The 16,064-nt window shown below is 38.2% G+C and overlaps 1 protein-coding gene across 1 annotated transcript in view; it reads left to right on the forward strand.

Annotated features, from left to right (window-relative positions):
* The first annotated feature begins 1,464 nt into the window (after window positions 1–1,464).
* Window positions 1,465–16,064, forward strand: part of LOC139696830 (uncharacterized) — a 49,265-nt gene continuing 34,665 nt past the window's right edge. Inside the window, exons 1-9 of the mRNA XM_071595710.1 lie at window positions 1,465–2,651; window positions 2,743–3,830; window positions 5,014–5,098; window positions 6,954–7,984; window positions 10,588–10,625; window positions 10,781–11,045; window positions 13,756–14,228; window positions 14,915–15,131; window positions 15,237–15,706. Coding sequence (XP_071451811.1) covers window positions 1,645–2,651; window positions 2,743–3,830; window positions 5,014–5,098; window positions 6,954–7,984; window positions 10,588–10,625; window positions 10,781–11,045; window positions 13,756–14,228; window positions 14,915–15,131; window positions 15,237–15,706 — 4,674 coding nt within the window. The 5' untranslated portion in view covers window positions 1,465–1,644. The remainder of the gene's footprint in view (window positions 2,652–2,742; window positions 3,831–5,013; window positions 5,099–6,953; window positions 7,985–10,587; window positions 10,626–10,780; window positions 11,046–13,755; window positions 14,229–14,914; window positions 15,132–15,236; window positions 15,707–16,064) is intronic.

Below are 16,064 nucleotides of genomic sequence, written 5' to 3' on the forward strand. Positions count from 1 at the left end.
ATTACTGAAGAAAAGTTGGGAGGTGTATTATTGATGGCTCAGAATTCAGCACTGGCATCGGGAATAAATTGATTGAAATCCCCTTGAATTCCTCTAATTCTGGATCCTTCGCGCTACTTGAAAATAGCCTAATAGGTATGGGCATATATTTTACCTGCTTTCCCATATGTGGTCGAACTTGAATGAGTAAATCTTAATCAAACACGAGATCAGTGATGCATAACCTTTGTCCCTCAACTAGATATACAAGAGATAGTTTCCGAGCTTACGGGAATAGGACTCCCTTCGTAAATATTAAATTTCCACTGTGCGTTTTAGCTATTTAATATTATTGGGTATTCTTAACTAATTAAAAATTATGAAATTACAGCCAATTGATTTGATTATAGCCGACATGAGAGGCTGAACAACTACGTAGTGTATCCCTTAGATACTTAAGAACAAAGGTGGTAAATTTATTTATTAGAACGAAAATAATATTTTTTTGGAATTGATAGAATTCTACTTAAGAAGACCCCTTAATTTCGCATGACGTGAAAGTCTGAAAGAACTTACGTCAGAGGCACATTGACTACATTTGTGTACCATGAAATAATTTCTTTGACGAATTATCAAGAATCTCAATTGTTCGACTGAAATTGGCCTCCTTATCCGATGGAGCTAGCCGCGACCGTAATTTTGCTAATATCGCAGAAGTGTCTTGTTTTACACAGATGGGTTAAATGCTCAAATGACATCACTCTAACCAAGGAAGCATTTAATTACATCATATAATTCTGAAAATTTTTACTTAAATTCACATCACTTACCCAGTCTATTGAATAGGCTGTGATTTTTTTCCATCAGTGAATTTAACCCACGTTGTCTCATAAGAATGCTTATAATTGTTTTTAAACGATTAAAAGGTATACGCAGGAAGAGATAAGCAACTAAATAAGATGTCCGTTACTATGATACATTCTGCTAGTAGCTGGTAGCTTGGCTTACTTCACCATTTAGGTGGTTACATACGGTGTGTAGCCTACATTCCGCACTGAAGTATTTTGAACCCTCTTCAAGAGAAAAATCTTTGCTAACGCTTGCGAGTTATCACGTAACTAATTGGGAAATAATAACATGTAATTAGGCTACTTTCCCTTACGCTGGTTATTTAAACTCCTAAGAAATGTTTTAACCGGCATTGTTGTAGAATCATACAATCTAGAACAAGAATTTGCGAGGGGTACAATATAACTCAATTTTTACGATCATTGATTGGAATATTCATGGTTACGGATATAGTTATGCATTATCAAATAATGGCGTCGTTGATTAAGGTTTTTTTAATTTTGACCAAGACGCGTAGAAATATGTTTTATTATGATTAAATCACCTAATATGATTTAGACAAAGAATATTCCGAAGAAACATATTCGGTAGCTTCTTTTTGAATATAGTAGTACTTCCTGTCTAGCCAAAACATTTTCGGTTCTCACGCTTTTAACCCAAAAGGTGGCATTTTAACTGCTGTGTAGAGGTTCGCCATGTGCCCTTAGGTATTTGATTGTTCTGACAGTTCGTCGTCCTCATATGTTTAATGAGATAAGTGATAACATCGTCGGTTAAAATGTTTTCATCTTAAATGTCTGCAAGAAGTGTTTTGTCATGGCAGCGAACAGATTTAGTTTTTATCTAACCGTGGTGGAGAGAGAAGGCCCTCTTATTAAGTTATGGGGTCAACTAGATAAAAATACTGTGGAATATATTGATACATTTATAATAGAGTTAGAAGGTCAGCTTAGCAAGGGTGGTGGAAAAGCAGTTTTATCCAATTTAAGTGCTGGACAAACGTGCTGTGCCCTATACAACGGTATTTTCTATCGTGCCAAAATATTAAGTGTGGCAAATATATCAGCGGGACTTGTAGTGGTTCGTTTTATTGATTACGGTAATAGCACTCTTACTTCAGTTGAAAACATAAGACCTATGGATGAAAAATTGGGCAGGATACCACCACAAGCTACCGATTTCTATTTGTATGGTGTCACACCATTAACAGAAACTAACTTAGGAGATATTACGACTGATTACATGAAACAGCAATTATGCTACCAGGATTTCGATGTTTATCCAGTAATTGGAATTAATGATAAAAGACTGATAAAGTTGTATCAAAATAACATTGACTTCGGTGAACTGATGATATCACAGAATTTGGCTCTTGCCATGGATAATCAGCACCAAGAAGCGTTACTTAGAGGAAACGTTATGCCTTCATTGCCTGCTTCGATTGTGAAGCCTCAACACTGGCCCGCCCAGGGTCACACTCCTGCTCAATTCGCGCAAAAGGCGCCTGCAGTTCAAAACTCCATGTACGAGATGCATGGCATGCCAACAGGCGCAGGAAGAGCATCGCCGCATTCGTACGGGGTTCCCCAACACGTAATGCCTTCACCTGGTGAAATTTCAGTTAAAACCTTTACTTCTCCAATTTTAGAACCCAATTCCGAACACAACATCTACGTTTCCAATGTCGAAGACGGACCGTTGTCATTTGCCGTGCAACTTCAGGCCGCAGAGCAAACACTTATCGCTGTCACCGCTGATATTGCTGCTCATAGGCCGATTCCTTTAAGAGAGCCGCCTGTGCCAGGATCTGTGTGCCTTGCTAGGTGAGTTCACGTCGTTAAATCCTTTTCTTTTCCGTATTTAAGAGATTCAAAATGATCAATCACGTGCTTTATTTCCCATTTTTCTCTGTAGATTTCCCGGCGACACAAAGTTAAGTCGAGCTACGATAATGGAAGTGATGGACAGCACATGCAGGTTGTATTATGTTGACTTCGGCAATATCAGTGATGTTCCATACACAGATATATTTGAGCTTCCAGCCAAACTTATAAACCCAAAGGCTATGGCCCTGAGATTTTGCCTGGCAGGACTCAAGAAGGGCCCACCACCCACAAAAATTACTAAAGAAGCATTTAAGGATATAGTGAAAGGTTGTCTTTTACGGTTGCGTGTTGCTCCAAACCCAGAAGGACCCCCATTGAAACAGTATGGATATTTATTTCGGGAAGGGAAGGATGTTCGTATCCTGTATGAGGAACTGGCCAAGGAAAAGTCCAGGGGTGTTTCACATATACCTGCTTCAGCAAGTTATTCAAGAGCAACACTCATGTATGAACCTGCAAAGGCAGATGCTGTGGTAGATGGTACTTGGGTTAATATTTCTCATCTCAATTCCCCAGATGAATTTTGGGTTCAGTTAGAAGCTGATCAGTCGGAGTTGGACCAAGTAATGGCACTCTTAGATGAGTATTGCAATAAAACCCAGAAAATCCCAAGTATATCAGACCTTACAATAAAAAGTCCTATATTTGCCAAGTTTTCCGAGGATGATAGATGGTATCGTGCAAGCATTCTTAAGGTTGATGCAGGAAGTGAAGGTCTTGTGGTCCATGTAGAATTTGTTGATTATGGTAATGTGGAAGGCATTAATGACATTAGTCGACTGCGGCTTGCAGACCCATCAATTGTGTCAGCCTTGGCAGCTCAAGCTGTTCGTTGTCGACTCAATGGTGCCGCGAGCGTGAGATACAAGGTCGGAGCAGAAGTATGGAGTCAGATATCGACTATGTTTTCTGATCTAACATTAGAAAGCAGAGGAATGGTCAAGCTTGGGCCTAGGGGAGTTGGAGATCCAGTGGTTGTGATAGAAGAGTTACGTGATGATACCTTATCACCACCGGTTGTTCTTACAATGGACGTCCTTTCCAAAGCTTTGGTTGGATCGGCAAGTAAAGGCATTCTAGAAGTCAACTCATCTGCAGTTAACACAAATTCTGGAGGTAATTCCAAGTGTTTATATGTGATATTGTGTGATAAGTACCTTCATTATTGGGTGCTTTCTCTTGATGTTACTAGTAATCCTTCTAGAAGTGTCATGGTATTTTTGTTTGTTACATATCAGCATGCAGGTTGAGTCCTTATATTATACCCCATGTGCTCGAAATGTTCAATGAAGTAGAAATTACCATGTGCTTCAATCTATCCTATTCTCTCTTCATTGAGAATCTTAAGAGAAGTCAGGAAGGAAAGTTTGTGAAGTAATATTTGTCATTCCACCTTACGTTGTTACAGCACAATAGTATGGTATTGAATATCCTTATTATCTTTCTAAAGGTCCACCATTAAAGGAATGAGTTGATGATATTATTTCCTGTAACACTTGTTTGGTTCATCTATTTGCGCATAAATCCCATATTCTGTGCAACTAAAATATTTTGGTAATCGAACTGGTTTTAATTGATTTTATTGTAATACATCAAACCCATTTCTGTACTCTGTTTTTATTTTGTGATGGCATGGCTAATTAGTGTATTATTTTAAGTTTAATTTTGATCCTAAACAAAGTATATGTAGAAACCAATAGGTATCAAAATCAAGTGGTGCTTGTTTTCTAGAAATAGGTACTACTTAGTCCTTGCTAGCTAAATTATTCATCTAGAACTTGTAGCTGGAAATCATCCAATGTTAAGCCTAATGGCATGTGAAATTCACTCGTCAGGGTAAGGGCTCATTACCTTTGCCTGTGCTGTCTATGATTTTCCAGGGAGAACTGATACTTAAAGCTCATACAGCTTGGGTAAAGTTGAGAGTGCCCAGAGGTGTCTATGGGAATCAAAACTGGACCTGCCAATTAGTAGCCCAGTACTCTGCCCAGAAAACCACCATGTACCCTATTCTGTATTTAAAAAAAGCATAAATGAAGTAATATTTATTATTGCCCCAATTGATGTAACAAACACACTGGATTCCGTAATGGTATGATCTAGAGCTTATCCATCAAGAAAATTGAAGCAAGCATGCAACAGATAGCTTCTTATAAGCAATGTTTGCTTTAATTGATTAGAACCAGAACTCATTAATATTATTTTTTGCTAAATTTTTAGCAGTCATGTGGTTTTAGTTTTAGTTCTCATAGGTACTCCTTTGCATATTCCATTTCTTATGTTCTTTTTTGTATTTCAGGTAGTTGGCATAAGGAAAAGAAGACTGTTCAAGATTATAATGCTAATTCATCGTCCAGCCATGGTGATTATTCTGGTCAAAACAGGTAGCGTGGTTATTTATTTTTAACCTTTATGATAAAGCAAATGTGGTAGTCCAGTGGGTAGAGCAGTGGAATGCCTACGGGATGTGCTGGGTTTAATTCCTGGGTACACCTCTGGGCATCCTCAGCTTTACCCAAGCTGTGTGATTTTTTTGGGTGCCAAATCTTCCTAGGAAACTATAGGCGGCTAAGGGAATAGAGCTGGCTCCGCAGTCATAATATGTGAATTTCTAGTGCCAGTGGGCTTAATACAAAGTGAGCTCTACTTTCATCGATCAAACTGACCTTCAGGTTGACTTTCTTTGGGAAAATTTCAAATATTTTATTGCAATTTTGCTGAATATTATTTAATTATACATGTCTACCCCCATAGCAAAATGGTAGTATGGCAATGATATAGGGTGCGGCAACATAACTTCCTTTTTTGAAAGCATTTAGCAATTGAAAAAAGGAAGTTATGTTTCTTCACCCTGTATTTGTAGAAAGGTATTCTTCTATTTAAGGTAGATTTTGGATGGACACAGACTAGACAATAATACCTTTCTTTACTCCTTACAAAACAACCTGACATTTGAAGCGGCAGTTTATTATTTTTTGTTTCTGCATACTTCCTTCCTCCCTCAATTCTCTCCAGCATGCCTACCTTATTCCTACCCCTTCTTTGCTTGCCTAATGTTCTCCATTCTATCAGTCTTAAATATCGTATCGCCAGTAAAAATGCTCTACATCCACCTATCCTGCCTCCTTTGGATTTTTGCAAACAACCCCTTCTCCTCTCCCACCATGCTAATACTTCCTTGTTTGTTTTCCATTTTATTAGTTCGCCTCTTAATTGTTCTCCACTCCCACATTTCAGAAATTTCCCAGCTAAACCTTACATATTGGCTCGGCAACCATGTTTCCTCATTCTCCATACCAAAGTTTTGATAAGCCTTACCCTAGCATCTTTATTCTATGCCTCTTTCATCAATGATCTAGCTGTGAAAACTTAGTTCTCCGGTAGAATTCTCCTGATGTCCATAAAAATGTGACCATTACAGTCCAGAATACTTCCAGGTTAGGTAAACTGTTCCATCTGATCTATTAATTGATATATTTTTAAAGTTTAACTTAGCTTTTCTCTTCCTTGAAAACCAGGTAACAATCATTTTGTTTACATTGATTTTATTTCCATTCCTATCTCCCAGACTATCCAATGTACTAAAAAATGCTTGTAATCCATATTTTCCTTGCCCTTCCCCTATTTACTGTTCCTGTAGTTTTATTTGAAGCTTTCAGATCCCTTTTTTAATGTTCCTTTTATTCTTGTATTGTACCTTTCTTCTAGCCCTCATTCATAAATTTCTTGACAGCCAGCTATTACTCCTTTTTTCATCTCGGTTAATGATTCTACCTCCCATTTCTGGAAGTCTTGTTCCCTGATTCATTCTCTTTAATTTGACTTAACACTTCAATAATACTAAGCCATAATCCGAATCTACATATGCTCTCAGGAAACTGCCAATTAATCAGGCCGTTCCTTAATCTATGCCTAAGCATGATTAAGTCTGATTTCTATCTGAATATCCAGATATTTACCATGTTCGTATGTCTATACCAAATGTGATTTTGTAAACCAAGTGTTCGGTATGATTAAGCCCTATCTCCTGCAGAACTACAAAATCAGGGAAAGAGAATAATTAAAGGTAAATAGGTGTAATATGAAGGAGTGTTGGGGAAAACTTTCAAGGAATGAAAAGCAAATCTTAATGTCAATCAACCATTGGACAATGGTGTTATTTAGCAGATTACACAAGTATTTTTGTGATTTTTCATTAATAATGCCAGACTTAACACTTGCATTATTTCTTTGAATTAGGGCATATGATGCAAACAAGGCAAGGGAAGAAAACACAAAGAAGAGTCCGGAGGATGGCGGTAGCCATCATGAAAGAAGAGGTCGACGAGTTGGTGGGAGGAATGGTAACCAGGAAATAGGCAGCTGGGATGGTGGAGATTCGTTGAAGGAGAATGAAGGCATCTCCCCCCCATTCAGGAGAGGAATTAATTCTAATCCAAGCCTGGGTGGTAGCTGGAGCAGCAACAAGGATACCACTAACAGCTCCCGTGAAAATGGGGGGGGGTTTAGTGGTGGAGGGTACCCTCGGGGGGGCAGAGGAGGAAGGCGAAGCCAGGATTCACAAAGCTGGGACTCGAGACAGAGTGACAGTGATGGTGGTGGAGACAACTATCACAGTGAGAGGGGGGGCAGGCATGGGAGGTGGGGGAGTAGCTTTGGGTCCTCTGGCCGTGGTGGTGGGGGATACAGGGGTGGAAGGCGTGGGGGTGGTGGTTATGGTGGAAGAAACCAAGAGGAGAATGAGGATTGGGAGAACAAAGACAATTCTGGGCCAAGTGATAGTGATAGCAGCAATGGTAGGGGAGGCTATCGTGGGGGTAGAGGTCACTGGGGAAGTGATGGTGGTGACCGTGGTTCCAGGGGTGGTTATAGAGGGGGCCGTGGTGGTGGGTGGGAGGACAAAGACTCCTTCAGAAAAAGGGACGATGATGGAGGATTTGGTGGAGGGGGATACCGTGGCAGACGTGATCGTGATGGGAGTAATTGGGATGGGGGCAGTCGCCCTGATTGGGGGAGCAGGCAATATGGTGGTGGTAGAGGAGGAGGGCGTGAGAACAGGCTTGGGTCCCAAAATGATGATGATAACTCAAACTCGGGATTTGGTGGTGGAGGTTACCGTGGGAGTAGAGGTAGGGATGAAGGAGATAGGTCTAGAAGGTATGGGGGTGATTGGAATGGAGGATATGGTGACTCTAGAGGGGGTAGGGGTGGTCGAGGGGGACGAGACAGTGGGAGAGATGGTGGAAGATGGAAGGATAACAATTCTAATGGTGAGTGAGAATGTCACAACTAGACCACATTTTCTTTTCGTTGCAGATTTGGATATATTATGGGAATCTTTTTGGCTTATGGTTTGACATGAAAAAATACCATTTTGGGATTTATTATTTTAATATTTTGTTATCAAAGGAGTACATGTAATAGAAATTGGTACCTATTAAGTAACTATTAATACAAGGTGGTTAAACACTGGTTGAACCCAGAATAATTTGCAAATTGCCCTTTTTCTCTATTAATGAATAATGACCAATGACAAGTAATTGTATTTAACCACCACCTATTTTGTGTAACCCAAAGAGTTTTGTCTATCTTTTTTTGCCAAAGCAATTGGAAAATATAATATACTTTTTCTCTTGTGTGTCACTTGAAATGATTATCCTGTGGTTGTGAATTTCCTGTGAAAAATCACTGTCATCAATAGTATCACCATCAATAATGTAAATTTTCTGAGTAGTTCATTTTGAAATACAGTGATCTTAGTTCTTGTGACCTATGTTATGGGTGTGTACTATGCGGGTGGTCTGAAAGGTTCTCGGCCTAGCCTCTAAATGGCATTACTACTCGCATGATTTTTTTCTCTCATGCTGGTAGATCTATGTGTAAATGATATGTGAAATTGCAAGCCATTCCATCCAGCAGTTTGCTGTAGGCAGCTGTTTGAATAAGTTATGGTGCATGTGTTGTTAGAAAAGGAAAAAAAATTGAGTATTGTGCTATGATAAAATTCTTTATAGAAGAAGGTGTAATGCCAAGCGAAATTCCACCAAAGTTAGTAAATGTGTGCGAGGACTCATCTCCTCAAATTTTCACCATGAATAAATGGGCGGCAGTGTTTTAATCTGGCCTTGAAAGCCTCTGTGTAATCCATGTGAAGGATGTCTGAAAAGAGCAACCACACTAAATAATCAAAAAAGGGCACGATATGTATTTGGAAGATCAACACCAATAATGTAAAATTCCTTAGTTGTACATTAATTTTTTGGGATTTAGAAGGAATTCTGTTGCTCGACTTCTTGAAAAAGGTTAAACAAGAACTGTAGAGAGCTGATCTAACCTTGAACTGAAACAGCATACAAAAATTCATGAAAACATACCTGGCTTGCTGAGGAAAGAAACAGTGTACCATCAGGACAATGCAGCTGCCCACTAAAGTGTCTTGACAATCGGAAAAATGAGAGATTTGCTCTATGAAATGTTACAACATCCACCCTATTCTCCAGATTTCGCTTCCTCAGACATGTAACTCTTTTGAAAACTCAAGTTTCCTCATTAGTCGAGGCTTTGGTGTTTTGCCAGGTCAATATGGTTCAATCATGAGAGTCAACTTGTTCCAAAGTTTATCCTCAATTGAAAATTTTTTTTCACCTTATATTCCCATTTTCAATCTGGAGAAAATTTACATTCCAGAGTATTTGAGGAAAACATTGCACAAGAATCTGAGCTACGTTGCAATACGGCTAGTGCAAACAGTTGTCCAACTTTTAATTTTGCAACGATTATAAAATTATTCTTGATTTAGTGTATTTTTGATGTGATAAAGCAAGTTTCAGTTTTGGAGTCCATTCAGGAGCCTATTGCTATAATAACTGTGGCATCGAGGGGGTCCTAAAGAATCTCAGTTGTCAGTCACCAGTTCTTGCTTTTTTTACGCTTCATCATGTTTGGGTCACAAATCATTTTCATTCCTAATAATTTCAGCTAATGTATGAAATGAATCGTCTCCTGCAGGTGTTCTTACAATGTATAAATGGCGTAGCTGACTCCTAGTTGTAAGATGTGTTCATTCTGTAGCACGAATCTTTTCTTTGCAGACTGAGATAATGAAATTAAACTGTTCAAATTTCTGTCAATAGTGGTGCTCTGTAGTGCCCTGTCATATTGAAATTTTTCCCTAAAACCATTCACATTGCAGTTCTCTCTCTCTCGTCTTTTTTAAGAGTATGTATGTACTAAACTGAGTGAAAAATTTTTTTTTAAGGTTGATTTTCATGAGTGACTAATTTAAAATATTTCTTACTCTAGCCCATAGTAATACAAACAGCGGACATTGAAAATGAATTCATGTAAATACAGGGTTCCCCAAACATTGGAAAAATAGGAAATTTATTGGAACGTGATAAAAGTTTTGTCAATTGGAGGAAAATATGAATTCCGATATTGCAAATATGGGATTTAACCATGTGTCAGGTTTATAACATGTTAATTACTATTTGATTTGGCTTAGATTTGAATTAGGAAGTATGATTTAGACCTCTCTTAGAAACTTAGAATAAATCAGATTGTTACATTTTCTATTACATTGGGAGGGAGGACTGTGACTGCATACATTTGCAAGACGTTTATAATTCTTAAGATCACAAATTGTACAGAGTTAATAAAGTCTGAAATAATAGTCCAAAAGACTAAAGTAACCAGGAGAATCCGTAATAGTTTGTGTTCTTTCCTTTAAATTAGGTTATTATGAATTTTTTAAATGGCCTAAGTGTTAAGTGGCTTCATTTGGAAATTATTTCAATTAGAAGTAAGATTTATAAATAAGTTCGTTTGATTGATTATGCCTAATATGTTCATTCTTTTCCTATTCTTTTTTCAGACACACATGGAAAGTATAATGGAATCATAAGTTCAAATGTAAGTTCAATTTTTTGTTTGTAGTGAACTGTTTTGAATGAGAAGTTTTACTCGGGCATGATTTTCTGTGAATTTATTAAAAATGTTTATTATATTGCATTTATATTATATTGCATTAAATAGACATTTTCCTTAACTGACTAAATTGCTCTCAGATGGTAAATGAAGGTGAAGAATGGGCTGTTCAACAGATACCAGCTCCTCCTCTTGAGCCATTGGACCCCCCGACCACCATTTCCTCAGGGCAGATAGAGCAGCAGAGCGTTGAAGCTGGATCAGTGGAGGAAGTCAGTGTTGTCTTTGTTGAAAGCAGAGCAAATTTCTTCGTTCAGCTGAAAAGTCAAGCCAATAAATTACATGTCATAATGAATCTTCTATCAGAAAACTATTCTGCCATTGATGTAACAGCAGGAGAAAAAGGTATGTGATTCTGTATGGTAATACTAGTTTAGAAATTCAGTAGATCCTTAAGGTTTTGGGGGGCCATTGACAAGGAATGTAAAATTGAGTTTTAGAATTGAACAAAATAATTATTTTAACGCATTCAACCTGGCATGCAATTTCCTATGCATGATATAGTGGTGGTAGGGTGCCGCAAAATATTCCATATCTGGCGGCGTTGGAAAATAGAAAAAAATAGTATTTTACCATATTTTTATTTTATTCCATTTCATATTATTGTTTACCTACGGATTAAAATTTTACATATCACGTACCCATGGATTACTAACAAAGCCTGGGAGCTCCCAGTCTCCCTGTCTGGCAGGGGACCGACCCATGGACACATCGAGCAATGTTATTTTTTCCCAGTAAGCACTACATTGAGGGGATCAAGTGGCACCAAAACACAAATTCCTTACTCAGATTCTGAAAATAATAGATTTTGTGATTCTTAGCTTTCAGATGAATACTGTGTACTCAAGCCTGCATCTTTCACTGCTAATTCTTACAAAACATAAGACTTATTACTTACAAAATTTAGATGGAATAAAATTTATTAAATGGACAGACAACAGTACTGTACTTATGTTGACAATGTGCAAAACACGCAATTGTACTTTGGTTGACATCAACGTAATCATTAGAAAACCAGTTACCGTTATACCACTGGTGTGTATTCACCCCCTGCCACACACCCTTGTGGTGGCTTGCAGGGTACTAAAATATCAAATAAAAAAAATTAGTTACAATGCTGCCAAGAAAACAGTTGACTTATCTGACCAGACATATTGATGTTTGATATTTTGGTACCCTGCAGGCCTCAGCTAGGGTTTGTCTTCATAGTATACCTTTTTGAGAAAGATGGTTAAGTGGTATAAAAAGATATTAATTAAGCTAATTTGTGGTACCATGTTAGTGACTTCTTGTTGTATTCAGAAAAAGGTGGGAGTCTGAAAAATCTGAGCAATTTGCAATTTCATGAAAACCTTATTTTCGCTTCACTTGATCAACATACGATTCCTGCAGCACCACAACAACCAAAGAAAAAGCAGCATTACCTGAAGAAATATGAAGGTGCGACCCGGGTAATGCGGAAAAGATGTAAAGAGTGATATTGTACATATAGCAAAATAGACGGAAGACAAACAGGGATGAAAGAAACTAAAGAGGTTATAACTTATTACCCTTATTTTGCTAATAAACCAAACAAATTTGATGGTATTTTTAACGTCATGGGAAATACCAAGTTATTTTCATACCTTGTCAGTCTCAGTCTGTTGTATAATGTGGGTCCCTACTCAGTCACATGCAGTCATTCTTCGCCTTTTATATCTCACCCATATTTATCCATTATTCTTACTGGGATGTTTACAGCAGCAGAGCCACCAACCCTTTTGGTCCTTTGTCGTCACTGGTCCTTTGTCAACCAACCAAAGGTTTCCGGTCCTTTTTGAACCGCCTCGATGGAGTCGATCCAATATCCTTTGAGCTCCTTTTGAGCTATCCTTTGAGGTAATAATGTTATCAATGAAATCTTCATCTTTGTGGACGCAGTCCAAAATTTCTTGCAAAATTTCCACCCGCGACAGTTTTTGTTCCTCGCTTAAGGCTTTCGGCACCAGCTTTGTGCACACTTTCCTCATCGCAAAATCCTCTGTTACAATGGTTTGAACGGTTCCAACTGAAAGGCCGGTATCCTAACTGATAAGGGTGATGGTTAAATGCTTGTCAGAGTCCAAAACTTTTTTCACTTATCCCACCTGAGCATCAGTTCGAGTGGTCGTAGGTCGTCCGACACAGTGCTCGTCTTTGACGAGCTCCTGGCATTCCTTAAACATTTTGTGCCACTCAAAAACTTTTGTGCGGCTTAAGGCATCATCCCCATAAGCCTGTTTAATGATTTCAAGGGTCTCCGATGAGGATTTCCCAAGTTAAACACAAAACTTCACAGCGTAGCATTTCTCGGCACTTACTAAAATCAAATTGATCTTTGCAAAGATTGTTATTTGTGCCATTTTAAAACTTAATATTGATGGTTCTTCGAAATATCTTTGCTGCATGTGAAATTAAACTTATCCTATAGTCCTCACTACTGATTTACACTTATTCAGGATTGAGACCCACTTGACCAAAGAAAATTTTCTTGCCATTTGCCTCTTCTTAAATACTGCATAATGTTAAAAAAATTCCTTCCTTCCATATTTCCCTAAAACCTGTATTCATTCTCTTGAAATGCTATTTGTTCTTAGTGTCCTGCTTGACTGAATCTCAGTTAGTGGCTTTCCTTTGAAGCATATTTGAAAAGTAAGGGTCAATTTCTTCTATCTCAATATTGGCAGGTCAGATCAAAGTTGTGTGCATGCAGTGCCATCTATTGACAGTTTCCTAAGTCACTGAAATTTTTGGTTGATTCAGTGGTTATTTTCCTGATTGTGTATGCAGATAGCAATGTCCACAAAAATCTAAATGTGTGTAGATCATGGGTACTTAAGGTCTTTTCTAAGTGTTGGGATTTTGGGGAACCCCACATATGTGGCATTGGGTTTACATCACATATGATTAATACAATTTTAGTATTGTATTAAGTTGCTTGTGGAAAATTAATGGTAACATTTACATGGCCTCTGTATTGATTATATTTTTAGGCTCTACCCTGCTATGTTATAATAATAATCTTTTTTAAATGCAGTTGGAACAGAAGAAAGTGCCCCAAGCAATGGACAGGTAGCCAAGGCACCGCTAATCAGTCTTTCAACATTGCACGTTGGCATGCCATGTGCAGCTCTTTCCTCAGAAGATGAAGTGTGGTACAGGGCACTTGTTGAAAAAGAACCAACTGCAGATGTAGTCTCTATTTGTTTTGTGGATTATGGAAACAAGGCTGACCTGGCTGAGGGGAGTGTGAGAGAACTCCCCAATGATTTGTGCTCCCTCCCTGCTCAAGCAATATGCTGCTCCCTTTGGGGATTGGATGAATGTGTTGGGGATGGCGATGAGGTCTGTGATTTGGAGTTTGAAACCGAAGTGACCTCTGGAGAAGCGACTTATGCTGTTAGTTTTGTGAAGAGATCAATAATTGGAGGAAATGAGTGTGTAGAAGTGGTGCTAAGGAACAAGGACACAGGAGAATGTGTTAATTCACGATTTGGTGGCTCAGACCAGGTAATAAGCAATAATCATTTAAGGGCAGATTAGATCCCCAATAGCATTATTTCTTGTCAATTAATTTTGTCTAATAATATAATAGACGAGCTCAAGACTTTTTTTAAACTGTGACCAGATTTGTGGAAAACTGAAATGGTTGTTCTTTTGTTGGCTTTCATTTTCGTAGCCTAATTCATTGGGGGAAATTATTTTTCTATGCAACCACAGGTTGGATAATTGTGAGTAAAATTTGCTATTACTTTCAAAAAGTATGTGAAAAGTAGTTTTTTTTTAGTGGCAATGCGGCAAATTTAAATTCACAGCATTTTAAAAGCCATTTATGTATCTATTTGTGATTAGTAATGGGGTTGTTCAACCCTGGTTTAATGGCTGGATCATGTAAGTTCTACATACTTCCAGGATTCTGTGCTATTTTAATTTGAAATGGTCAAACATGTGCATGTGCAGTAGGTTGGTTATGTTGAATTCTTGCAGGAAAAGGGTGATTAGAGAACATGATTAGGCAGTATGTTTATTACTAGTCTTGTGTTCAGTTGTGAAAAATGCTTCCATGCATGTAATTGAAAATTGGCCTGTGTTTACTTTTTTGCTTGTGTTTTTGATTTTAGTATATTTTATGCTATTAAGTTTAACTTTAATGTTAAGTGATAGATTGATAGCGGGCATGAATTTCTTTCCAACAGTTTTCAGTTCCTGATGATGCACATACTGGAAACACCTCATCCCATGGAACTCAGAATATACCAAAGCCTGATTTTACACTTGGCTCCACAGTGGATGTGGACATTGTGTATGTTGCTAGTCGTAAAGAATTCTATTGTCAGGTTCGAAGCACAGCAGATCAACTTTCAGCAGTCATGGATAAGTTGGCATCAATATGTGTGGTTGAGGGGAATGAAGGTGCGTGTTGGTTTGATGCTGAGCTGGATCTTTTTCAATTAGTAATCAATTTATGCTCTTAAAAATATTGCTAATTTCAAATGCAAAAAAATTACTTAATTTTAGGGGGTGAACGTGGAGCTGCAAATAAGTCGCAAACGTCAAAAGCTGCCCAAATCAGTATTACATCTGTGGAACCAGGAATGCCATGTGCCGCACTTTTTTCAGAGGATGGGGTTTGGTACAGGGCTGTGGCGGATGGGAAAGCCACTGATGAGGGTTTATCTGTGAAGTTTGTGGACTATGGCAACAAAAGTAATGTGCCTGAAGGATCTTTGAGAGCACTTCCTGCAGATTTGAGATTGCTGCCTGAACAGGCAATTCGTTGTCGCCTTTTTGGTGTGAGTGAAGCGAGTGAAGAAGAGGATAGTGAAATGGATGTGGAATTTGAGATTCTGGTATCATCTGATGAGGCTTCTTACAGTGCCACTATTGTAAAGAAGTCACTTGTAGGACAGAATGAATGCATGGAGATTATTCTTAAGAACAAAAGTACATTGGAGTGTATAAATTCACGATTTGGAGGCTCTGATGAGGTAAGAAACAAATCATTTCATGTTATTTTTGTCCTAGTCATAAATTTGTTTCAGAACTTTCACACTTGTAAATCATTTTGTGATTATTTCTCTGTAAATAATTGTCATAGTTTTGCATTTACTAGCATAATTTTAATTGGGTTATGGTTAGTTTAACTTATGCTGTGTACTGTTGATGTAATTACTTAATTCGTGTTATACCTGAAAGTATGTTGTAGTCATATAGAACAAAGAGGATTGGGATGGTGCGGTGGATAATGTACAGGCTTCCCACTCTGATGGCCTGGGTTCATATCCCAGCGACGACAAATATTTTTCAGCAGTGTCCCGATCCCTACTTGAGGTGCTTTGTTGAGGG

The sequence above is a fragment of the Hetaerina americana genome, unplaced genomic scaffold (assembly GCF_022747635.1).
Source record: "Hetaerina americana unplaced genomic scaffold, ioHetAmer1.1.p SCAF_7, whole genome shotgun sequence".
In the NCBI taxonomy this organism is placed as follows: domain Eukaryota; kingdom Metazoa; phylum Arthropoda; class Insecta; order Odonata; family Calopterygidae; genus Hetaerina; species Hetaerina americana.